We start from the raw sequence: 24,070 nt of genomic DNA, 5'->3' as shown, positions 1-24,070 counted from the left end.
TTTAACAATAGATTAGAGACATTCCCACCAGATAAATATATAGGGTGTCCCCCCAAAATGTATACACACACTGAATAAGTATAAAGACAGCGTTTATTAAAATACGCTTCATTTTTAGTTAACAGCTATCAGCTGTTACAGTGTGCACACATTTTTTGGGACACCCTGTGTGTAGATTTACCTCTGATTTTTAAGTCTAGACTGTGAATTTACTACCATTGTCTCAGCGGCTCCTCAGATGACGTCCACACCGGTGATTTTCAGGTTTGCCATCGCGTGTACCTCACTGAACACCCTGGTGGGCTGCAGCCTGCTTTAATTGTGTCACTGTGGCCACCCGAGCCTTGAAGGCCTCAAAGCCACTTTCTCTGCCTCGTTCCTGTCACTGGAAGGAGCCGAAGGGGGGACGCAGGGGAGCAGGGCCCCGTGGTCAGCGGCCTCCTGCAGCAGCATCCGAGTCCTGTCCCAGGAGCTAGCATCCGCTCATGTGACCCGATGCGGCTGCCCCCCCCCCAGAGCACAGCCGCCTGCAACCCCCCGGCCGCTCCGCACATGCTCCGTCGCCCCCGGATCTTCACTCACCCAGGGAGAGCCTCTGGCTGAAAGCCACAGCCCGGCTGCCGACGCTCCGTGACCCCCAGTTGCTCCTGGTGCGGATCTAAGGCAGGGCCCCCGTGAGCACTGGCGCTTAAGGCCTGGGCTTTTCCGTCTGTTTGGGGGGGGTACGATCCTCACGCCCAGGCGCAGCTGAGGAACGAGGCCGCGAGAGGAGCCTCCCCGCAGGAGCCCCAGGAGCAGCATTTCCCTGTGGTCATCATTCACCGTGACAACAGGCGGCTCCAGTGCAGCTTCATTCTCAGCCAGAGGTCCTGGCGGTGACGCCGGGTCTGACGCGGCGCTGACTGTGCCGAGGAGACGGTGCCTTCTCTCGGCCCTGCCGCGGCCGCGGCCCCGATGGTGAGGGCGAGGCGGGCGGGCATGGACTTCAGCGCCCCGTCCGCGTTCGAGCAGCAGAAAGGTGAGGATCTCCTTTGCTCTGTGTCGCCCTTGCTGCTCCACGTCTTTGGTCCAGGGGTCAGCACCTGCGGCTGGCAGGGGAGGGGCGTGTGTGCATGTGTGTGTGAGTGTGTGCGTGTGTGCGCGTGTGTGCATGTGTGTGCGCGTGTGTGCATGTGAGTCTGTGAGTGTGTGTGCGTGTCTGTGTATGTGTGTGCGTGTGTGTGTGAGTCTGTGAGTGTGCGTGGGTGTGGGTGTTTGTGTGAGTGCGTGCGTGTGTGTGTGAGTGTGTGTGAGTGTGTGTGCATGCGTGTGTATTAGTGTGAGTGTGGGTGTGTGAGTGTGGGTGTGCGTGTGTATTAGTGTGCGAGTGTGTGTATTAGTGTGTGTATGTGAGTGCATGCGTGTGTATATGAGTGTGTGTGGGCGTGTATGAGTGTGTGTGTACGTGTGTTTGTGTGAGCATGTGTGTGGGTGGGTGTGACTATGTGTATGTGTGAGTGTGTTAGTATGTGAGTGTGTGGGTGTGAGTGCGTGTGTGTGTGAGTGTGGGGGTGTTAGTGTGTGTGTGTGTGTGAGTGTGGGCGTGTGTGTGGGCGTGTGTGAGATGTGGAAGGAGGATCTCACACAGAAAACGAGTCTGTTGTAAGTGCGCTTCTGCCTGCTGTCTCGGTAAAGGGCTCCTGCCTACAAATCCTTAAGACTGGGTTTCAAGCCCTTCTGCAGAGGGCCATCTTCAGTCTCATTAGTTTTTTCTTTTCCAATCTTTAAAAAATCTATTAGAGTGAGAAACCTAAAGAGGACAAATCCTGAGTCTCTTTTTAATCTATTAACCGGAGACCTCATTGCTGTGGACTCACAAACTTCTCCCCATCTCCTCTGGGAGCAGTTGCCCAGATTACACCGCGGGTGCGTGTTACCCGAGGTTGTGTAACGACGTATCACGATGCTGTTATTTGCAGTGACAGGACATGGCTTTCTTACTCATAATTCCCAGAGCAGAGGCTATTTTCCACAGGGAACGATTGCCATGAGACCGACCATCTTATTAAAATGCACGTGCTCAGCTGCAGTCTGTGTGTGCACGTGTGCACATGAAGTGCGTGTAAACGTATATGTGATACCTACACGTAACTATGCATCCTTCCTATGTGTGTGCAGGAAATCCCCACACTGTGAGTGTAATACATGTTTTTAGAATATTTTAACTATCTGATATCTAAACCACTTTCTATAATTTCTGTATATCCTTAGGGTCCTAAGGTCCTTTGGCCACTTACTCGTTTTGGGCACAACATGAAAACGGGTTTGTAAACATCTCACGAGCTTACTGCCCTACTGCCCGGCCTGGTTTCCCGCGTGAATTATTTTAGCTCAGTGTTTTCTCAAATAATAGACTTACATTTTAAATTTCTGCGTGACTGTATCTGTGTGTGTGTGTAGTTTGAGCTCCAGGTCTTCACTCATGTTGCACAGTGTGTGTGTGTGTGTGTGTGTGTGTGTGTGTGAGTGTAGGTGTGTGAGTGTAGGTGTGTGTGTGAATGTGTATTTGTGAGTGTAGGTGTGAGTGTAGGTGTGTGTGAGTGTAGGTGTGAGTGTGTAGGTGTGAGTGTAGGTGTAAGTGTGTGAGTGTAGGTGTGAGTGTGTGTGTGAGTGTAGGTGTGTGAGTGTAGGTGTGAGTGTAGGTGTGTGTGAGTGTAGGTGTGAGTGTGAGTGTGTAGGTGTGAGTGTGAGTGTAGGTGTGAGTGTGTAGGTGTGAGTGTGAGTGTAGGTGTGAGTGTGTGTGAATATGTATTTGTGAGTGTAGGAGTGAGTGTGTGTGTGTATGTTTGATCTCCAAGTCTTAGCTCATGTTGCACAGTGTGACTGTGTGTGTGTGTGCATGTGTGTGTGTGCATGTGTGTGTGTGCTCAAATGTGCTGGCTCACTGTGTCTGGATGTGGACACCATGGAGAAAGTGATTGTCACAGCTGCGCCACCCCCGCCCTCCCCCCTTGGTACACTTTGTATCACTGCTGACAATCAGCAACAGTGAAAATATGCCTCAATCCAAAGACCTCATTCTGGCTAAAAAGTGACGTTGTTGAGCCGTGTAATCCAGAGGACAGGACGGGTTTATTCTTAGGTGGATCTGAGGAGCTAGAGCTGACTGCAGGGAGCCAGCCCTTCGCCGTGAACGCATCGGTTCTCGTGTGTCTCCCATCGAGGCTCAGCCCAACATAGTTAAATTGTTCACATATAATATTTATTCTTATGGCACCTTTCATTTGAGCCATTTGCAGCAATTCCTTGCCCTGGGCTTGATTCCCTCACATGCTAGTTAACCCTCTCCCGGCCGTCTCTGCTCCATTCCTCAGCCCTTGCTCTCTAGAGGGGCCGTGGCATGGTGGCAGAAGCACAGGCCACGTAGGTTGGGTGGCTGTGTGGCCTCAACAACTTACGTAACCTCTCTGGGCCTTGGTTTCCTCAGCAGTAACATGGAAGAAATGATGCTTACCTAGCAGGATTGTTGTGAGAACCCCAAATGATATAAGAACACACCTGTCACGTTGCTGATGTGCAATTACTGTCAACCTGGCTGCTTTCTTATCATCACCACCACCCGGACTGAGTCCCCGCTTCTCCATTTCCAGCCTGTATTCAGCCGTCCTCAGTGGGAATGATCTTAGCTAAGGCTGGGTGACTAGGTTACATTAATGATTTTCCTCAGGGCTCCAGGGTGCCATTGGGAGCAACCCTGGAAGAGGACTAACTGAACGACAGCTGAGTAGCTCTATTAGCTCGTTAGCGCTCCCACCCTCCGGAAGCGGAGAGGCCGCAGCAGGTGCAGACTGTGAAGTAGATGTTAAATACCACGTTGTCGGGCAAACCGTGGAGCAGCGACTTTCTGTTGAAAAGCCGCGTGTGGGGCTTAGTCGAGGGTTTTCCATAAATTCTGAAAACCTAGGGAATGGAAGCTGCAGTGGCCACTGGCTTTGCAGGCAGATGTTGGCAAAAGAGCCACATCTGGGAGGGTCATAGGAGTCAAGAGAGCTTTGGTTCTCAAACGGGTGGTCCCCATGAGGATCACCTGGACAGTTTCCGAAAGTGCCGACACCTGGGTCTCAGCCCTGAATTTCCGTCTGATCGGGTGGGGTATGGCCTGGCAGACGCTCCTGGGGAGTTCTAACGTAGGGCGGAGATAGGGAGCCACCATCGGGTCCCTCCCCCAGCATCCCAGGTGGGGGACATAGACAGAGAGGTTAAGGGTGGGCTGTTATAGTAACAACGGCTAATTAGGAAGAGGGGCGAGGCCCAGGCTCTCCTTCAGAAGCGGAACAGCCCCGAACTTCTCTTCACCTGGTCTCTGGCCCCGGCAGCTCCTGGGTGTGGGGAGTGGGGGGCTCCGGGCTCCAGCAGCTCAGCTCATGGGGGTGCCCAGAAATGGTTAGCATCGTGCCCTTGAAGAGTATGGCACACAGCGGCCTTCACAGCTCAGACAGGTGGAGTCGGTGAGTCTGATTCCCTCTGCAAGCCCAACCACCGGGGCTGGGGATAGGTGGCTTTTCCTCCAGCCCTGTCTGCCCTCTCCCCAGCTGCACGGACTCGGGCACGCGAATCCATGCCCCGTCTGTAAAACGTGGGTAATATTAGATGTTCCCAGGACTGTGGGGAGATGTGAGGATTGGGTTTTCCGCGGTGGGGAGATCAGGGCCGGTCTTGGGCTCGCTGCGTGAAGTTGTGAGGGAGGAGCCCGGGGCCTGGGAGCCGCCCAGCACGGGCCTGCAGCCTTCACCATAGCAACCTCTCCCGGGCCCCAGCGCCTCCTGGCTTCCTCCCCCCACCGCCCACAGCAGGAAGGGCTGTAGTAACACGTTTACTACAGAACAGGAGGCTCCTGTCGAAGCTGAGATGCCGCGTGTGTAACTGGAGATGTTTGTGTTTTAAGCTTTGTCTCCAAGTGTGGGAAGACAAGCTTTGCAGCGTCTGAAGGAGGGACTCCCAGGCCTCAGAGAAACTGGGAGCATTGTGGTTCCAGGGGCTCCTCCACCCAGCTGCCCAGGTTCCGTGAGAAATGTGTCTGCAGGGCAGTGTCTGCTGGGAAGTGTCTGGTGGGCACCTGTCTGCAGGCCCCGAGGGGACGGCCACCCTCACAGGTCTCTCTCTGCTGCAGTTGTTGAGAGAAGGAGCTGGGCTCACCTTCCAGCCCAGGTTGGGCCAGAGCTTGTGTCCTAGCTGGTGGCTGACGGTCCCTGAGGCCGGAAGTGAGCAGTCTGGGTGTCAGCAGGGCTGTGCTCCTCTGGAGGCTGCAGGAGAGAATCCGTGTCCCCCCCAGCTTCTGGCTGCTGGAGGCCTCATCCCTCCATCACAGCCTCTGTCTTCACCCGGGCTCCTCTGTGTGTCTCTTCTGTGTGTCTGTCTGAGGCCCTTGGCCTCTCTCTTACAGATACATGTGCTTACATTTGGGGCCCACCCAAATAACCCAGGACAAACCCCGCCCTCAGTCCTTAACTTAGTCATATTTTCTGCTGTATGAGGTGATATCCACAGGTTCTGGGAACTGGGGTAGGGATAGATCTTCAGGGCCTGCTACACGGCCCTGAAAGGTCAAACCTCAAGTCCCTTTTCAGAAAGCATGTGGGCTTGTGACTTGGTTTTTGGTAAAATGCATTCTCAATTAAGCTGAAGGGAACTGGGCATCGCGGGCTGGGTGGGAAGGTGTGGGGGGTGCTGGGTGGGGAGGGTGTGGGGGGTGCTGGGTGGGGAGGGTGTGGGGGGTGCTGGGTGGGGAGGGAGGCAGCTGTGGGCAGACGCTGCGCCTTACAGAGATCACACCCTGGTGAGAAACTGATGTTTCCAGAGCTCTGGGCAGAGTCAGGTGCAGAGACCAGCCTTTAATCCTGACACCAGCCCCATGGTCACCACCCCCTTTACCAAGGAGGACACTGGAAAGGGTTGTGACTCGCCCGAGGTTACCAGCCCAAGGCAAAGAGGCAGAGCTGAGATTCAGGCCTAAGACTGCTTGACATCAAACCCGCCTCCTTCCTTGATGGACCATAGTTTCCCCCAAGAAACAAGACATCGGTGCAAATTTAAATCAATGACGGAGGCGTTTTTGCCACCAGGCAGTTACCCCACTGTGTCGTAGGTTTAAAGCTCCCACACGCAGACTTGCCGGTTTCAACGTCCAACTTTTCACTAAAGTGGGAACATTCAATAGAAAGATTTATACCTGACCAATTACCAAAGAACTTCTTGACCCAGTGTTTTAACACCAAGGAGATCTCCACTAGGCTCCAGGGGGTGAGAAAACCCACGGAGCATGCAAACTGGATCAGTGATCTACATCTGCGCACATACTAAGCGCCCTGTGCATTACGGTCTGAGAGCTGACTTTCTAAGAATGAGTCCTGTGAAAATGAAAGTGCTCCCGTGTAAATGCCGCCTGGAGAGGCAGCGATCCTGACTCCACACAGACGCGCCTCTCAGACGGCTCATTCCCCGCCCCAGCCCCCGACCCCCACCCCTCCGTCCAGCAGAGACCCTGGCCCTGACCGTGGGACGGCCTCACAGGTCAGCAGAATCACCCCGAGGAACCCAGCAGATGCTGAGATTCTAAGAAATGCGACACGTGTTGCGCTCCGAGTCTGGTTATGAAGAGAGGCCCGGCCGCGGACGGCTGTTTACCCCGAGATCGTATCGCTGCCAGACTTCCTCCCACAGGATGAGATCCCAGGCGCGGGGCTGCTTCGAGGTTTCATCTCTCAGCTGGTACCTGCAGAAAGCTTGGAGCGGTTTTTCTGTTTAAAATGTTAGAAACAAACTCTCTTCCCTCCTCCTACATGATGCGCTTTATAAGACACCTTAGAGCCTCAGCCAACACACCCTGCAGGGCTAGAGGGGAAACGGAGAAACGGCAAAACGTTCCCCTTCCGTCTGCCGAGCACCGCAGAGGGTCTCACTGAGGGGACAGAAGACAGAGGTGCCTGGCCAGTCGAAGAAGTACTTGTGGTAACAGTAATGGGCAGTCTGAATTGTCACCCTGTGCCGGGCAGCGCTCTAAGCCAGCGGTTTTCAACTGGTGTTCCGCAGAAGTTCATCCCACGTGCCCTGAGAGGACAAAGGTTGAAAAGCCCTGATCCAAGCACTGTGGGTGGATAACTCATTCAGCTCTCAGAACAGCCCCAGCAGGGGCAAACTGTTCTTATCCCGCTTGAGACGTGGGAACAGAGACTAAGCCGCCCGCCCAAGGTCACACAGCGGGCAGGTGAGTGGCGGTGCCAGGATTCGGGCTCGGGAGGCTGGGTCAGCGCCCTCCCGGTTCTCTCTGCCGCCTCCGTGTGTGAGGCCCAGGTCAGGGGCCACGGAGACGCTGTCACCAGTGGGTGGCAGTGTTGTCCCACGGAGCCTTCTGGGTAGCCCCGAGGGCTGGCACCTCCCTGAAAATGGATCGAGGTCTTTCACCACCTTGCAGCCATTCCAGGCAGCCCCTAAATGCAATTTCTCAAGTTTCTGAAGGCAAAGAAGATTGACTGTCAGCTCATTTACGCCTCAGAGCTACACTGGGAGATGGTGGTTGTCGGTGGTAAAGGAAACAGGCTCAGAGAGCGTGACTGGCTCAAAGTCACGAGCTACTGTTACACGCCAGGTTGGAACCCAGGTGGTGCGGCTCCCCCAGGAAAGAGGCATTTGACCTCCACACCCCTCTCCACCCACGTCCAGCCCCCAGGCAAGTGCACAGGTGAGTCAGCTTTAAAAAAACCACAAAAATAGCAACAAACCTACTACGGATAAACCAGGGAGCAACCGCTCACTTTTACAAAGTTTGCTGTCGTAAGTGAATTCTTTTCAATAACTAGCTCCTCTGGCACAGGTCAGCTGGTTAAAAATCATTAACGGCTTCCCAGAAACACTGAGACAGGGAAACCAAGACAACAAATTAGGACCACTGCCAGCTAAAGATCAATTAGGGCCACGAAGCGTCTCTGGAACGACAGCCATGCTAGTAGAAAAACTCAATTTAAAAACTCATACGTGTTTTCCCTGTGCGTGGGCAGAGCCGTGGAAGGAGCGGGCTGGGCACGGTGTCTGGCCAGGGTCCCTGTGAGCAGAACTTGCCTCCTAGTCCTCCCAGTGCCACCCTGGCATCGCCTGACCCCCGGTCCTGTCGTCACCACTGGCCCAGCTGTGCACAGAGGTGTCTCACAGGTGGTCACAAATGGCAAAGGGGTGGCACACAGTGCCAGTGCTGTCCCTTCTGGAAGCACCCAGATGGTTGGCATGCAGGGGCTCCGGGAAGGGATGACTTGCAGAGGTGGGGCAGGGCTGAAAACCATGCTTGTTCCCAGAGGGAGTCACCTCCTGGGGGGAGAGGAGCGGCTGCCGCCGGACACAGCGCTAGGGGAAGGTGGGCAGAAATGGCCTCTCTCCTCCCCCCAGCTCGGCCCTGTCTCCAAGGACAAGCCGGGGGAGGGGCCGGGTGGGGCAGGCAGCAAGGCTGGGCCCTCAGGGTACCGAGTGGGCAGGAAAAGGGTGGAGAGGGCACTCGGAGGACAGAGAATGAGAGGCACAATGTCTCTTTCAAAGGTGGGTAAACTGAGTCATGGAAAGGAAACGTAGCATGTTTCAGATAAAGAAGGTGAGGCCGGCTCCCCTGTCTGGCCTGGAGGGGACCTTAAAATCTCAGGCACATCTTGTCCCTCAGGTGCCTTCCCAGTACGTGGCGACGATGCCACGTGGCCACGCTGGTTCTCCAGAAGGGGTGTGGTGCACTCGATCAGGTTTCCATGAGTCACAGGTGTGGGTGATGGTCCGGGTGTTGTGATTTCGGTGAATTCTCCTCACCCACTACTTGTGTCTGTCTGATTCATGAAGGTGACTCATCGGAGGAAGTGGACCTGAGCCTGGTCTACCAGGCGGCGTCCAATGGAGATGTCGGTGCGCTGACCGCCCTGATCCGGGAGGACCCCTCCGTCCTGGAGTCCTGTGACAGCGAAGGTGAGCACGCGGGCCTGCAGCCCGTGAACATCCTGCTCTGCGTGCTTAGGGCTGGCCTGCAGGGGTGAGCCGCGGTGGCGAAACCGCATCTCACAGGCCACGTTGATGCGGGAGGGACAGGACGAGCCTGGGGCTGGCTGAGTGCAGGGCCCTCGCATTTCTTTAAATGAGGGACTTGGACACAGAGTTACCGATTTTTTTTCCATCACCTCCTATAATGAGGCCGATTGATTTGGGTTCGTTTCCAGCTCCTTTGTGTGAATGAGAGCAGCTGGGCCGAGAGAAGGGGTGTGGAAACAGGAGGCTGTTTATAGCGATGGGCGAGGGGACAGGGTGACTGTTGACGGCCAGGCGCGAGGACTCCTGCCTCTGAGAAGAGGGAGAAGAGGTACCTTTTTCTCTGCTCTTTCTGCTTAAATACAACTAAAAATCCTGGTCGTCACGTACAGAACAAACAGGGAAGCTTGGGAGGTGGAGATGAAATGACAGACTGGCCAGGACCGTGGTGTCGAGGAATGGCCAGGGGTGAGCTTCTTGGAGCTGAAGAACCCAGGAACCTAGAGGTGCAACAAGCACAGACCCCAAAAAACACCACCGCAAGCCTGCTCCCTCTAGCCAAAGAGCCGGGAAAGGAACAGCCTGGCCAGACAGAACTTTTAGACGGTACTGACTCTACTCCAGCCAAACACCACAAGCAAACAAACAAAACCCTGAGGATGGCCCAGCCCCACCCGTTCCAGCAGAGACCACGTGGGGAGCCGGGGCCTGTACCTCCACCTGGTGGGATGAGGTCCTCCCCCTACCTGCCGTGGTGGGGCCAAGACTCACTTTATAGCTACATAAAGCAATGGTATTGCTGAGGGATAGACACGTAGATCAATAGAAAAGAACAGAGAACTCAGGAGGAGACACACACAAATATGCAGAGAGGGAGGGAGGGAGGGAGGGAGGGAGGAAGGAAGGAAGGAAGGAAGGAAGGAAGGAAGGAAGGAAGGAAGGAAGGCAGGCAGACACGGCACCTCATGGCTGCTTTTACCCAGCACAGATGCCTGAAAGAGCATTGGAAAGAGCTGGAGAGGAATTGGGTGTGGGCTCCAGCCTTTGAGTGAGACCAGCAGCCTGGAATGTCATTCTCAGGAATCTCCGAGGCACCTACACAGAAAAACCAGAACCTCGATGTGAATGTCCCGTCCAAGGACGTCTAACCAGACCCAGCGGGCAGGGAGTGCGCCTGGTGTTTGGTTTCTTGCTGGAGGACTATGAAGCCCCGGATTCTGCCCCACAGTCGGCTCATCACACCAGCCCTGCAGAGCTCGTCGACACCTGCCGTTTTGTCTCTAGTTGTATTTAGGAATAAAAACGGGTGGAAAACTAAAGGCCTTCACCTATATTGATTCCAAATACAGAGAAGTATTTCGGCAAAGGGGGCCCCTGTTAGCGAGAGTGTGTGCCACCCAAGGCCAGGCTGCCATCACTGCCCTCTGACACCCTCCGCCCACTGGGGGGGTGCTGGGCCAGCTCCCTGTGGAGCTGCTTCCAGGGGCTGCCCTGCTCGAGCCGAGTCAGGATAAACCTGCCTGTTACACCCCAAATTATGGGGATTTCCAAGGTAGCAATAAACAGGTTTGATCATGTGCACACTATGTTTTAACCAACCAATTATTGCAAAGTTACAGAATCTAGGGCCAGAAAAAGTGCCCGGTTTCATGTGTTGCAGCAATCTCTCTTCCGTCCCCTGCAGCTCAGCCGCTGGGGCAGTTCATTTATTGGCAAAGAGCGTAACAAATAAACAGGTAAATGAAGACTGCTCGCGACTGTCACAAGCCAACCATTTGTTGAAAGGCTGTTGAAATGTCTCCGTCCAGGATGCACGCCCCTGATGCACGCGGTGTCCGGACGGCAGGTGGACACGGTGAAGCTGCTGCTGAAGATGGGGGCCAGTGTCAACACCCAGGACGCCCGCGGCCGCACAAGCCTGTGCCTGGCGGCCTACCTGGTACGGACGGGCCTGTCACGGGCTCCGAGGAGCGGGCCGGGCTGAGTGCGTGGGGGGTCCCACCGGCAGAAGGGTGGTTCTGGGTCTGTGTGGCTGGCCAGTGCCCAAAGGACGGCTGTCACCGAGGAGCCTCTGGTGTCTGAGTGAGGAAGGGAGGACATTCGGGTCGGGTGGGGAGCAGCGGGCGGGGTCTCAGGTTGGCTGCTGCTGGCGTTAGAGCAGAGGGAGGCCAAGCACGTTTCTTTCAAAATTCTAAAATCCCAAAGGCAGAGTTTCTTGGGCTAGACAGCTACTCAGGGGCTGGCAGAAGTGACTCTCCAGGTTACGCGACTACGAGCCCAGGGAGGGGCAACCTCTGCAGACGGCCCTTCCCAGGAGCACATGCCGAGGAGGCAGCGAGGGGAGCGAGCGCGGCCCGGCGGGGCGTCACCCACACTGATATTTTTTGTGTTTTTTTTAATTCTTACCTAAGGACATTTTTCCATTGCTTTTCAGGGGGGGGGTGGGGTGGAGACATCACTGTGAGAGAGACACATCGATTGGTTGCCTCTCGCATGTGCCCCAACCCCGGGGCCTGGGATCGAGCCTTTGGCTAGAATTGAATCCGGGACCCTCCAGTCCTCAGGCCGGCTCTCCAACCCCTGAGCCAAAGCAGCCAGGGCAGCCCACACTCTTAATGACGCCCCCACCTTGTGTGGCAACCGGGGCAGGACCCCTCCCCCAACACTCCCCGAGGCTCCCTGGAAGGGCATGGGGCAGGGATCCTGCCCCCCACTCCCTCTGGTGATGTTTAAGTTAGAGTATTAAAGAGAAACTTGGCCAAGGGGCCCTTAGAAACGGTCTCAGGCACAGCTCCAAACCCAGGCTGCAGACAGACTTACCAGGGATGGTGACCGTGGGTGGGCAACTCGAGCCACCGCTTCATGCCACATGCCTCGTCTGTCAAATGTAGTAGGAACGTCAGACCAGGTGTCTCGCAGCCGAAGGAGAAGCATGCGGGTTCCCCCGGCACGTGGTCGGTGCAGAACAGACTGTCGGCTCAGAATAGAGACCGTGGGCGTCAGAAATACCCGATGCTTTCCTAGCTCCTTCCTGAAGAAAGAAAGAAACCCACATGCACACACAGTTCCAGGAAAGGTTGCAAATTATAAGTATGTTCCAAACCCTCCCCCATCAGATTTGTTTTCCAAAAACTGGGAAACTGGCCACTCTGAAACCTGGCGACGCTGAAATGTGTCCAGTCTGCCTTCCTTTTGGGTTTCCCGGCCGCATTGTTCCCCCTCCAGTGAGAGCACTCGATGACGTGGACGTTAGCTACTAAACCCAGGCTGGACGCCTCGGTCAACTCGGACTCGAGGCTGGAAAACGCTTGAGACTTAGATACTGTCTTAGATACCATAGTCGGTATTGTAACCTGTGAAATTCGCTGTGCTTTCGTTGGAAGATTTTCTGCATACTTTTCAGAACCAAAAGATTGTTTTCTTCCCGTGATCTTTCTCCGCCTCTGCTCATTTCGTAACATTTTGGTTTTTGCCGCTTCCAGTGTCGTGGGGAAAACTCTTCGGGCATCTTTCTCATCTTATTCAGAGATCTTGAGGCTTAACCGTATGTGACAGGAGGGAGGCCGGGAAGACTTATCATGTTATTATTTATCTACTAGACGTCTACTTGAATTGAGAGAGTGGCCCAGTGGTTGTGGGTGAATGTGGGAGGCGTTCTTGGCAGCTGGGTTATCAGTAGGGTTGAGTCAGTTACTGAAAGTCTGTGGAAAAGAGATTAGCTTGCAGTTGTATCTGCTCTTTGAGTGAGAGCCAGTGTGGAAAGGATCCAGCTGGCGGTGCTGGCGAGGAGGGGACAGCAGGAGAGGGGGCGGCAGGGAGCCCACACAGCTCCCTGGGGAACCCCTAAGTGGATAACACGTAGCCATGGGGAGCCCGTAGAGGGCGCTGCCGAGACCCCCATATTCAGCATCAGAAAAATCCACCCACAAGTCGGCAGGGTCCCAGCCATTGGAGCAGGGCTCAGGCTGGGATTCTGGGCATCGGACCGAGACTGATGGAGTGAACAAGACATTGTCCTGGAAAAGAGGCCTGAGGCCTGTTTATCGGATATAGAAACACTGAGGCCAGAGTGGAGGCTGGGGCTCAGGAGGCAAATGGTGGGGATTAGGCCACAGCGTCGAGGTCAGGCCGTAGACAACCATGATGTGGGGCCAAGGCCATAGGACACGAGGCTGGAGCGGATCAACCGCCCTGTCACGTGGCCTGGGAATGGGGTGCAAAGTTGGATACCAGCGAGGGCCCTAGAAGCTGGGGGGCGGGGTGCAGAACAGAGTCTGGGAATCTGTCTCCATCTGACAGGGCCTGGGTCCCCAGGAAAGTCAAGGTGCCCTCAAGACGCCAGCCCCCTGCTGAGGGGTCTAATTGGGGTTGGGCCTTACCCAGGGAAGTCCAATGGAACATGTTCAGCCGGAACAGAGAGGGGGGAGAGACGTGGAGAAGGCCTGGGCTGCGCTGTGAGACGGTCTGGTCAGATAACAGGGCCTGCTCTGTTCCAGGGCTGGCTGGAGGGCTGCCTGAGTCTGCTCAGAAACGGCGCCAAGCACCACATCCCCGACAAGAACGGCCGGCTGCCCCTGCATGCGGCCACCGCCGAGCCCGACGTGAGGTAAGCAGCCGGCGCGGCGCTCGGGGGAGGAGGGCCCGGGGGGTCAGCGGGTCATCTCCTCCAACCTGCTGTGGCAAATAAAAACAAATCCACCTTTTTTTTTTAAGTTGGAGCCAACAGGACCGCATGTTAGTAAATCAAAATACCCTGGATTAATGTTAAACTCTGGTCAAACCCTTTCTCTTAGTCTGACTTAAGAAGCAATGCTATTTGTCGTCACCTGAATTCATATATCCATTCATTCAATTAATCAATCACTTATTAGCTCAGTAACGATTGATTGGGTGTATATTACGGGCCAAGCTCTGTTCTAGGCCCGAGCACAGTCCCACAGTGTGGACAACAGTGTCCCCAACGTCACAGAGCTCACGCCCCTCGTAAAACAAACGAACAGGGTGACTTAGAATAGTGACGACTGCCACAAAGAAGGGCGTCAAGGTGAGCGAGCTCCGACGGGCAGAAAGGTGCCTGACTAGAGTCGTGCCGGCGTGTCCAGTGGGGAGGCGGCGCAGGGCGGAGGAGACAGAGCAGGGACACCGGTGGGTGAGAGGAAGCCCTGCATGTGGGCTGCTGAAAGCCCTGGGAACGAATACCCTCAGACCAGTGGGATGATTGTGAAGGTCCCATCCTTATAAGATATTGAGCAACAGAGAAAAAGTCTTGCACAGGCCAAGGGCAGCTTCCCCAATCCTCTGAGTTTCAATGGCCTTGGCCTCCCATCCTTTGAAAGCCCCTCGGAGCAGCTGATAACAGCGTTTCCTGCGGTGGCATCAGCAGCATCCTGGGGGCTCCCCCAGCCTCGGCTGCACAAGATAGGGCTCTGACTGGAACTGAGCCTCGGCCAGCACCCGGGGCGGGGGTGGGGTGGAGGGGCGTGTACGGGTGCCTCGTCCTCTGCACCCCATCCCCAGAACTAAAACTCAAGCTGCGTGGGGGTAGAGGAGACCAAGGCCGCCTCCGGGTGGGGGGAAACAAGATTTCTTCATTTCCGTCTGTTTTACACTAAAGTAAAAGGGCTTTGGAAATTCCAGGGCTATTCCCAGCCCAGCCTTGCTGCTTAACAGCACTGGATGAAGTCCAGGAATAATAGAAAACTGGGCTTTACTCAGAGCCCAGCAAACTAAGGCAGTTCAGAGGAGAAGCAGCATGCTCAGCGCTGACGACCAGTGGGCATCGCAAAGGGATGACTCTCTTCTGATGAATTACGGGGGAAATGACTGTGCTGGACAACCCGCAAAAATATTGAGTCACAAAATCATACTGTTTTCCAAGGCGTGATCTTTAGAAAATATGTTTAAAATGCATCTTTTAAGACTATGCTGCCTTGACTGGCTCTACTTTAATTCCATTTACTTCCCTCACTCATAGAGAGGTCGTTTCAAAATCAACGTAGCCGATTCTGGGAGACAGATGCCTGCTTTAGTTACAGTCATTATTGCTGTTGCCATAAACAAAGCCCAAGGCTTCTGTGTTTTAATACAAGTTTAGTCCAATGTAGTTGTTCCTGGGCGGGGGAGGGGCGGCTCCCCTCCACACGGTGATCCGGGGGCCCAGGCTCCTTCCATCTCATGGCTCTGTCATCCCCCAGGATCACAGGCTCCTCTTTGTTCAGCCAGCGGATAGAGAAAGAAGGTGTAGAGAAGCCCCCCCGGCCCTTATTTCTTTAAAATCTCAGCCTGCAAACGACACCATTCCCTTCTGCTCACACTCCATGAACAAAGACTAGTCACTCGGCCACACTTGGCTATAAAGTGTGCTGGGAATAGAGTCCCCGACCAAGACTCCCCCTCCCTGCAATGACTCCAACCCAAGAAAGAGGGTGTGATGGCACCTGAGGGGTGCACTGTGCCTGTCAGTCAAAGTCTCATTCAAGGTGGACCTGTGCTGTCAATCAGGCTCATCAGCCGAAAGCACAGATACGCTGAAATCCAGCCCAGCGGTGCTTCCTGTTTGCTTCGGTCTATTTCTCAGTAAGCCCAGCAGTGACCCCAGGCTCTCTAGGAGCCACACTGCTTCGCTGTTGCTGAGATAACAGAACTGTGCTTTCCCTTCTCTGGAAATTGTACCCAATGACCCAACCACCACCTTCGGGGAGCGGAAGCCGGAGAAACATCCTTCCGTGTGCTGATGATATAGTTTTATTGTCCTAAGTGGACACTTGGCTGACTCTGGAAGATAAAATCCTGCTTTAGTCATGGCAATGCTCGCTGCTGTCACTAAAAATCCAAAGGTTAGGAGTAACAGTTTCAGGACCCAAACCGTCATTGCTGGTAATGTCACCGGAGGGAAATAGGTTCTTTCTCGGTGCTGTGGGAAAGGAATTTCAGGGACACACGGGGGAGGATCTGAGTGACAGCGGCAGGGTTCACCCGAGGCCCCTGAAAAGGCTGCCGCTCTCGGAAGCACGTTCCCTGCGCTCAGCCGGTAGATCTGCTCGCTGCCCCCAGGTCCACCCCGATGCCTCATCCTCAGGGGGTGCAGCTCCTCTCGCTGAGGGGAACGTCCAGCTTCCCGGCTGCAGGCCTGCCCTGTGTCCGCCAGGCCCAGGACGGTCACCAGGCCCAGAGCTGCATCCCCGGCTCCTGAGGCTCCCCTGGGGCAAGTTACCCAACTCCCTGTGCCCCAGTCCTGTCTGCAGGTGCCTGCAAAGGCTCCATGGTGCCCGGGCGCAGGGCGGCCTGTGGCTGCTAGAGAGAGACGGGGCCTTTGTGAAGCGCCCATTTCCTTGGGCTTGGGAAGGGGTCAGCTTTCTTTCAAACTATCCGGCTCTTTCCTGTTTTTCCCCGGTCTCTGCGGGTACTTCACCCCATCCAATCCCTTCCCCAGGTTTGTCTCCTCCCTTACGGTTACCAGGTTACCATCGGGGCTCCCACTGCGCGTGCGCTCGCTGGATTCCCCCCTTCCTGCTGTTCACCTGTCCCCCACCCCCCAGTAATCTGAGGGAATGCCAGCTTCTCCCTGGGGAGACTGGAAAGCCAGTCCTTCCGGCCCCCTCCGATCCGGGGGATGACCGTGAAGCTGCCCCTTTGTAGTTAACCGGCTTAATGCCTGATTCCATTGGCCCCCTTTCTCTGTTAATAACTAACTCACTGACCGACTCTGTAACAGTGAGGCTTCTCCGAAATGAACCGGGTGAAACCTTAACAACCCAGAGAGCAGACCCACTGGGCTTGTCACCGAGAGACGGTTCTAAACCAGTTTGCCTTAAAGGATCCCCCATGGAGCTGCGCTGTTTAAAATGAGATGTTTTATCGTTTTATGGAGAGGTGGTGAGGCCATGGCAGAGTCTGACGGCGTCTGTGTCGATGATTCAAGGGGAGACTACACCACACTCCACAGCGGAGAGCCTGGGCCTCCTCACCCACCCGGTGTCGGCGTGGACTCCGCGTTGCTTTCTGGGAACAGAAACAGTTGTGGTCTGGCTTGTGTGTCCTTCCTAAGCCTGCAACCCGACCATGGCAGGGAGCGATTCCCACAGGCCACGCACACCTGTCCGACTGCTTCCTTCTACCAGGACACGTTCAGGCCAGCTGGCTGACCACTGGGCACATCGGCCTTCAGTGACAACAGCGGTGATGACCACAAACAGTAGCGACTATTTATTTACTGCGTCCTGAGGACTCACCACGGACTGCGCCATCCACTCTGGCCAACCTCTGTGCGGCAGGTAGGAGCTCTTCCCTCGTTCTACGGATGAGAAGACGGAGGCCCCGGGAGATGCTGAGCCCCCAGGGCACGTGCGAGGAGGCGCAAGCTGCCCCAGCCCCACTGTGCCCCCAGACCCTCCGCCGCAGGCCCCGTGGAACTTGCTTTAATGGCCACTTTTGGTCGTTAGCCCACAGCCCACACTGAGAGGCCTCGTAAGAAGCAGCCTCGCAAATCTCACCGTCTCACTGCCGGGAAGTGTTCTGTTCGTCACAGTGTCCAGATTCCTTGTGAGAAGCCAGGAGGCCGACTCTCACTGCGAAGGCATTGCTGTGCTTTTCCCGAATCACTGTTTCTCATTTTTCTGTGTGGTCACTGTGATGTCCGATCCTGTTTCTCTCTCTATGTTTGGAACTCAAAGTCCAGCATGTGTCCCCCTCTGGCATGCGTGTGGGGCCACAGGCCTGTCTCTTCGCCTCCCCCGGTTTTCCCTTTGCCCAGGTCCTTCGCTCGTTTACATGCATCTGAAAACCATGTCAGCCCCCTGTGCACTGAGGCGAGGGCGCCAGGAGAGCCAGTGCCGGGGTCAGGGTTTGAACCCGGCTCCACCTCTTCGTGACCACATTCTCCAGGGACAGTGACCGTGCCAGGGATCTGCTCTTTTTCTTTTCTAAAAAGCAGGGGCAATACAGAACTTACCCCGGGGTAAGCAGGCAGAAGAAAACTAGAAGATGTGTGGGCAGCAGTGACCACCAGGAACTGTCCGCGTTCATAGTCTTAGTGGTGATGAAAGTGATCGTGATTATGGAAGACAGATGGAAATAAAGAAATGCCACACGTCAGAGCTGAAGAATGCATCCTGCTGCGGCTACCACCAGCTCTCACCTGGCCTCGCCACCTGAGCACACACAGGTGCACAGTCTGTGTCCACACACGCAGGCGCATGCACGTGTGCACACACTTACTGCGAGGCCATCGGGGCCCGGACAGCACGGCTGTCTGTTCCAACTCTGGGCGCAGAGCTGCTAGACTCCAGAACCTGAGGAACATCACACATGACCATTCAGCTCCCGGGAGACTCCCTCCCCTGCCCTTGCTCATGTCTGTGCATCTTCCCCGTCACCGTAAGCACATGTATGGGCCATGCCGTGGCCTTGTACTTGGTGGGTCACACTCGTTATAAAATCCACTGGATCTTCCATCTCCAGACAACATGCCCCCAGCACTCAGAGTTTGCTGCAGGTTACCTAGAGCAAAGCCTCAAGCCGAAGCTGCGCGTAAACAAGCCAGTTAGCCGTTGCCTCCAGAGGTATTGCCTGGCTCTCCGATGGAAACAACGCACCTGGAACCTGCCAGCTCCCTCATTCGGCCTCGGCTGAGCTGCCACAGGCGGGGCCTTTGCTGGTGCAGGGATGAGTGACTTATAATTTCTAGTGTGCGGGAGAGTTGGGTGGACAAAAGCCAGGAGCACAGCCTTGATCTCCCGATGCCCTGTCCAGCTCTGAGGAGCTTCTCAGCAGGTCTGGTGGCTTTTCTTGCTTCTGTGGCTGGGACATTCAGAGGGCACCCCCGTGAAAGACGGGGCACAATCATTAGGACAAAGCTCCAAAGAGACCGGAGTCGTGTTTGTGCCCCGCTGCACACGCAGCCCGGGAAGGCCAGCAGTGATTTCCCAAAGCAGCCCCAGGGCTCTCTGAAGGTCTTTTCCATGGTCTCCATGGTTACCAGCAGAATTTTTCCCCCCAGCTCGGCCTGTTTGCATCACTCTTGACTACAGACCGTCAGAGGAAGGAGATCATTTTGGGGAGGTCCTGTTCTCTGGTTACCAGGTGCTGCATTGTAACCTGGGCAGGGACAGGTGTATGTCTCTACAGCAAACTCTCACAACCAGGCAGCTTCAGGGCCAGGGGCCAGGGGCCAGGGGCCAGGGGGCTGGATTGGGGACCCTTTTTCTCAGCCATCACTGGGCTGGCCAGATCCAGGGCTGCAGCTCTCTGGCCACCAATCACCCAATGACAATTGGGGGACCCCAAAATATAAATAAAATATAGGAGCTTTTTAAAAATTATATAAATATATAATATAATATAATTAATATAATATAATATAATATAATATAATTAATATAATATATAATATAATATATAATCATTACATATCACACGAGGCCGTCTTATCTCATGATTCTGTTCTCTGGAGCTTTGTCTCTTTCTCTCCAGGCTGCTGACGGTCCTGGTGCAACAGTCCAGCCTCAGCGAGGTCAATCGCCAAGACAGCGAGGTGAGCCTGCCAGGGGACAGCTGGCCTTGTGCACTGGGTTGGGGGCGGGGGTGAGGCCTTTCTAACTGCTGTGCTGTGGGGGATGGAGTGAGCTTTGTGTTCCTGCCCCGAGAGGGTAGCCTGCGGCCCCAGGACCTAGACGCTTCTCCCCACTGTGCTGTGGTCCGCGTCTGACCGGGAAGGACTTGCGCTGAGTGAGAATCATCGCACTGAAGTTGCGTAATCCCCTCTGGACCCTGAGAAGTAAACACTGCTCCTTCCTGTCCTCTCGAGTCCGGGCCTTGGCTGCAGGCTGCGGCCGCCCACGTTCCCTCTGAGGGACAGACATCAGACGACGGCGACTCCGGGCCTCGGGCTCCAGAGGCCACGCTCTCGCACCAGTGCTCACAGCTGCTGTTTCCTTTCGTTGCAAAAAGAATGCTTCAGGGAGGCCAAGTCCCTGATGAGGGGGGTCCCACATCAGGCGGGGTGCCCCGCAGCAGCTCAGCCTCTCCTCCTAGCTACTGACCCTTTAAAAGCAGGCCTGGCTCTCATTAGCCAGCCTGGCTTCTTTAATAGGCTCCTTAACGCGGGCGGAAATGCCTGCCTGTTCATGAAACATGTCATAAACGCACGCCCGGCTTGGCCGCACTGCACTAAGGTTGCATCATAGCTTCAAGCAAATGGAGTGCTGGCCGGACACTGCCCAGCTGCACTGCTCCCGGGGAGCCGGGGCCCTCAGGCCGAGGGGACGGCTCCTCCTAGCAGGGTGGGGCCCGGCCGCCGAGCCTCCTCCAGCCTCCCATCCGGGCCCCTCCCTGCAGCCTGGACTCACGACCACACAGAAAGCCCCTGCCTGCAGCCTGGATCTGAGGTCAGCCGCCGGCCGCTCAGTGGTCACACGCTGGTTTCACTGCCCGTGTCTTCAGTGGTTTAAGCAAAACACCAGAAGAGAGAAGACCTCACTGTCTCAACTTCTGCTTTAAAGCAAGGAGCAGCGACAAGAAGGCGCAGGCCCAGCACTCGGCCGCGTGTGGGAGCCGGGGGCTCGGCGGTGCCCTGACACCAGCCGGTCGTGAACTGCTGGACCCCTCCCTCCAACTCCCACCCTTGGCCCCAAACGGGGGCGTTTAGAAAGGGGGCCAGTTCAGTCCCTCACAGCCTAGAAGTAAACTCCCCTCCAGACCTCCAACCCTGCCCCCCTCAGTGGAACAGATACTCCCCAGCAAACAAGGGGAGCCTCACCCCGGGGCCCCGCTGGCGGGCACAGGGAAAGGAGGCCGGTCTTTCTACCGGTGGACATTGTAGCATGTTTGGGGAAATGTGTGGCACCTGCTGGGAAAGTCTCTGGTTCCCTCTCATGCAAGGTGACCTTGGAGAGGCTTCCTCGGGCTGCTGAGCCAGCATCCTGCCCTCAGAAAGGGCCTCAGAAAGGGCCCTCCCGCCCCGTGGGGCAGCTTCCTGTCCGGGCGTGTCCCAGCATGCCCACGCCTCCCAAACCCACCCGCAGCCACCGGCCAACGCTCGCCTGTGTTATCGTTCCTGTGGAGCTCTGTCATTGCTCGTGTGAGCCGGTCAAATAAGTCTGCGAGGCCTGGGTGCTCTGCGGCCCCGAGAGGCGAGGACAGAAAGGGAGAGGACGCCGCCCAGGCTGCCCCGTTCCGCCGGGGCCCGGGGGGCCACCTGCCTCTGGCTTCCCAAGCTCTGGGCCACCCCTCCCTCACCCCTCCCTCAGTGCTGTCCCAGTGGCCCCCAGCCCAGGGCAGCCTCCCCTGTATCCGAGGGTGACAGGTACAGGTGACAGGTACAGCCTGGGCACCTACACACCCTCCATCCACTAAAAGCAGGGGGCAGAACAGCAGGACGGTTTCCCAAGGACGGGAGGAGAGAGTGGGGCGCGTCCCCCACGGTGCCAGCGAGGTGATTTCCTGAGAATAGCCGAGGGCCTCCCAACTTGTCAGAATGAAGGCTACAGGTTAAAGGACCGATTAGTTGTCCTGGCTGGTGTGGCTCAGTGGCTAGAGCGTCGGCCCACAGACGGAAGGGTCCCTGCTTCAGCTCCTGCCAGAGGCACGTGCCTGGGTTGCCGGCTCGATCCCCGCCCGGTCGGCGTGCGTGGGGAGGCAGCCAATCGGCGGGTCTCCCACATCGACGTCTCTCTCTCTGCCCCCCTCCCTTCCACTGTCTGGAAAAGGATGGAAACAATACCCTCAGGTGAGGGTAACAACCAAAGGGTCAGTGGGTGAGTAGAAACCTGACTTCACTGAGATATTAGACTGTGAACGAGAACTAAGGGGGGGCCCTGTTTCCGCAGCTGTTCTGTAACGGCTCAGTGAGAGGAAACGGGACCTGTCGGGCGGTGAGTGTCGCTCTGGAGCCTGTCCTGGTCTGAGCTCAGTGACTTAAAACAATTTTTGTATTATTATTAGTATTAGTTTTTACTTATATAAGTAACCCGTGAGCACATTTGTTTTTTTAATGTTAATATTCCAAGTAGTGCCAGCCCATCCTCGATGGCTCGCTCCACGCCGCCCTGGCCCCGGTGGTCACGCTTGGGTGCCTGGGCCCGTCTCCCGGGTGCTCGCGGCGCTGGGGTGTGGGGTAGACGGCGTCACGCGCTGGGGGCTGTTCCGCGACTCGGTCTTTTCACGCGCGCGTTCCTGAGGGTCTTCGCGCCGAGGCCCATAATCGGGCTCAGTCCTGTGGTGACTTCGTAACGTTCACGCTGTAGATCCCCCTTGTGCGCGGTTTCAGGAACCCGCAGCCAGCAGAGGCCCGAAAACACTAAATGGAAAATTCCAGGGAGAAGCCGTCGGGAAGGCCCCAGCTGCCCACTGCCCGCTGCTCCGAGCAGGGCGACGGACTCTCTGTCCCTCCGTCGGCAGCTGCCCTTCTGTGCCGCCCGCCCGTCGGTCACTCAGCGGCCGTCGGCTCCGGCTGTCTCCGCATCTCGGCGCTTGTGCGCAGCTCCCTTTATCTTACCTAATACGGCCGCATTCGCACAACTTCCATTACAGCAGATCGTTATAGTTATTTTATTAGTTACTGCCGGTCTCCCACTGTAAGTTAAATCCCATAGGTATATACGTGCAGGAACCGACACGGTACGTATAGGGTCGGGTTTAATCGTGGTCCCAGGCATCCCCTGGGGGCCTCGGAGCGGATCCCCCGCAGGGAAGGGGGACACTGTCCCCCGAAATACCTTCACTTCTTTGGCCGTTCCCCTGTGAATGGATATCCAGGCTGTCTCCAGTTTCCACCATCTTGCGTGAGCTCCTTGAGGGTTTCATACGAGCCTTCCTCTGGGGGAACCCTGGGCCGCAGCGGAGCTTTTTTACTTTTCATCCGCGGGCCTGGCTGTCTCGTCCGGCTCTGGCAGCTGAGGCTCCGCTGCCCAGTGAAAGGAGCTATTGTCCTCCCGTTGCTGGATTTTCTCGCTGCTGTTTTAATTTGCATTTTCCCTGATAACGGGCAAGGCTGAGCGTCATTTCACAGGCGCAGTGGCCGGTTTTCTGTTTTCTTTTGTGACTTGCCTGCTTATATCCCTCGTCTGGTCATCTGCTGGGTCACTCGCCATTTTCTTCTCTTTTCACAGGAGTTTATATTTTGAAAACTAATTCTCTGCCGTTGGGTTGCAAATATGTTTTCAGTCTGTTGCTGATTTTAGAAGCGCCCATGATGTCTTTTCTTGTGCAGAATTTTAAAATACGATACGATGAAAACGGCCACTCTCGTCCACGCTGCTTATGCTTCGTCCTCCTAAAGCCCTCCGGCCCCCAGGGCCGCGACTATGCTGCGCTTTCAGTTTGTTACAAGATCCCTTTTAAAGCACGAGGTTCCTTTTCTGGACTCTTTGTTCCGTCCTAATGGTCCGTCAGGTTTTTCCGTTTCATTAACCTCCCTGCCTGGTTATTCTGTGACTCGGGTCTAACACCGTGGGCGGCGCGGCCGGTCGGTCAGCTCCGTGCCTCTGTCTTCCTGGCCTCAGAGGACCATCCCCAAGGAGACAGGCTTTTCCAGTCCAGCTTCAGGGAGTTAACACGTCGCTGAGCCCCTGGGATCTGAGCCCCCACTGAAAGGGGCTGTGGGGTGTTGGCGTCTGGGTTAGGACTTGACATCTATCCGGAGAAGCTCTGTGGTGCCTGGTACTTAGGGTAGATCGTAGATTCTTTGTTAAATGCACGTTCTGATTTGAATAGAGTTTATGCGAGCGGCCAGACCGTCCAAACTTCCACTATAACAGCAGCCTGAGAAAATAAATCCAAGTTGTAAAAACCAGATGTGAACCTTTGGATATAGTTCTTGGCACTAAATCCGCTCATAACATTCCTGAGATGCAACCGCAAGCGCAGATCGTGCACCATAAAGGCAAACTCACAAGAAATCATCCGACTCTAGAAGTCCTCATACTTTATAGTTAGCAAAAGTAAAATAACAGAGCCAATTTTTTTTTTTTTTTTAGTGTGCCAGAATTTTTTCCAAAAGAACACCTCGAAAAAATGGAATAGACCCTGGCCGGTGTGGCTCAGC

The 24,070-nt window shown here is 55.5% G+C and overlaps 1 protein-coding gene and 1 long non-coding RNA gene across 2 annotated transcripts in view; one reads left to right on the top strand and one right to left on the bottom strand.

The window, feature by feature from the left end:
* Positions 1–559: 559 nt before the first annotated feature.
* The window catches only part of ANKRD55 (ankyrin repeat domain 55), a 54,101-nt gene continuing 30,590 nt past the window's right edge, over positions 560–24,070 (top strand). The window contains exons 1-5 of the mRNA XM_081133167.1: positions 560–1,018; positions 8,851–8,973; positions 10,839–10,969; positions 13,527–13,636; positions 19,501–19,561. Of these exons, the coding sequence (XP_080989293.1) occupies positions 955–1,018; positions 8,851–8,973; positions 10,839–10,969; positions 13,527–13,636; positions 19,501–19,561 (489 nt within the window). The 5' untranslated portion in view covers positions 560–954. The remainder of the gene's footprint in view (positions 1,019–8,850; positions 8,974–10,838; positions 10,970–13,526; positions 13,637–19,500; positions 19,562–24,070) is intronic.
* Positions 10,348–17,834, bottom strand: LOC308555194. Its single transcript, XR_013998511.1, has 5 exons — positions 17,523–17,834; positions 17,262–17,323; positions 13,410–13,704; positions 11,851–12,061; positions 10,348–11,108 (listed from the first exon to the last, which is right to left on the bottom strand). It is a non-coding gene; the product is annotated as an uncharacterized lncRNA (long non-coding RNA).

Source organism: Miniopterus schreibersii (assembly GCF_964146895.1).
Source record: "Miniopterus schreibersii genome assembly, chromosome: 3".
Taxonomy (NCBI): domain Eukaryota; kingdom Metazoa; phylum Chordata; class Mammalia; order Chiroptera; family Miniopteridae; genus Miniopterus; species Miniopterus schreibersii.
Note: the sequence above shows the minus strand (reverse complement) of the source record. Positions and strands in the feature narration are given on the sequence as shown.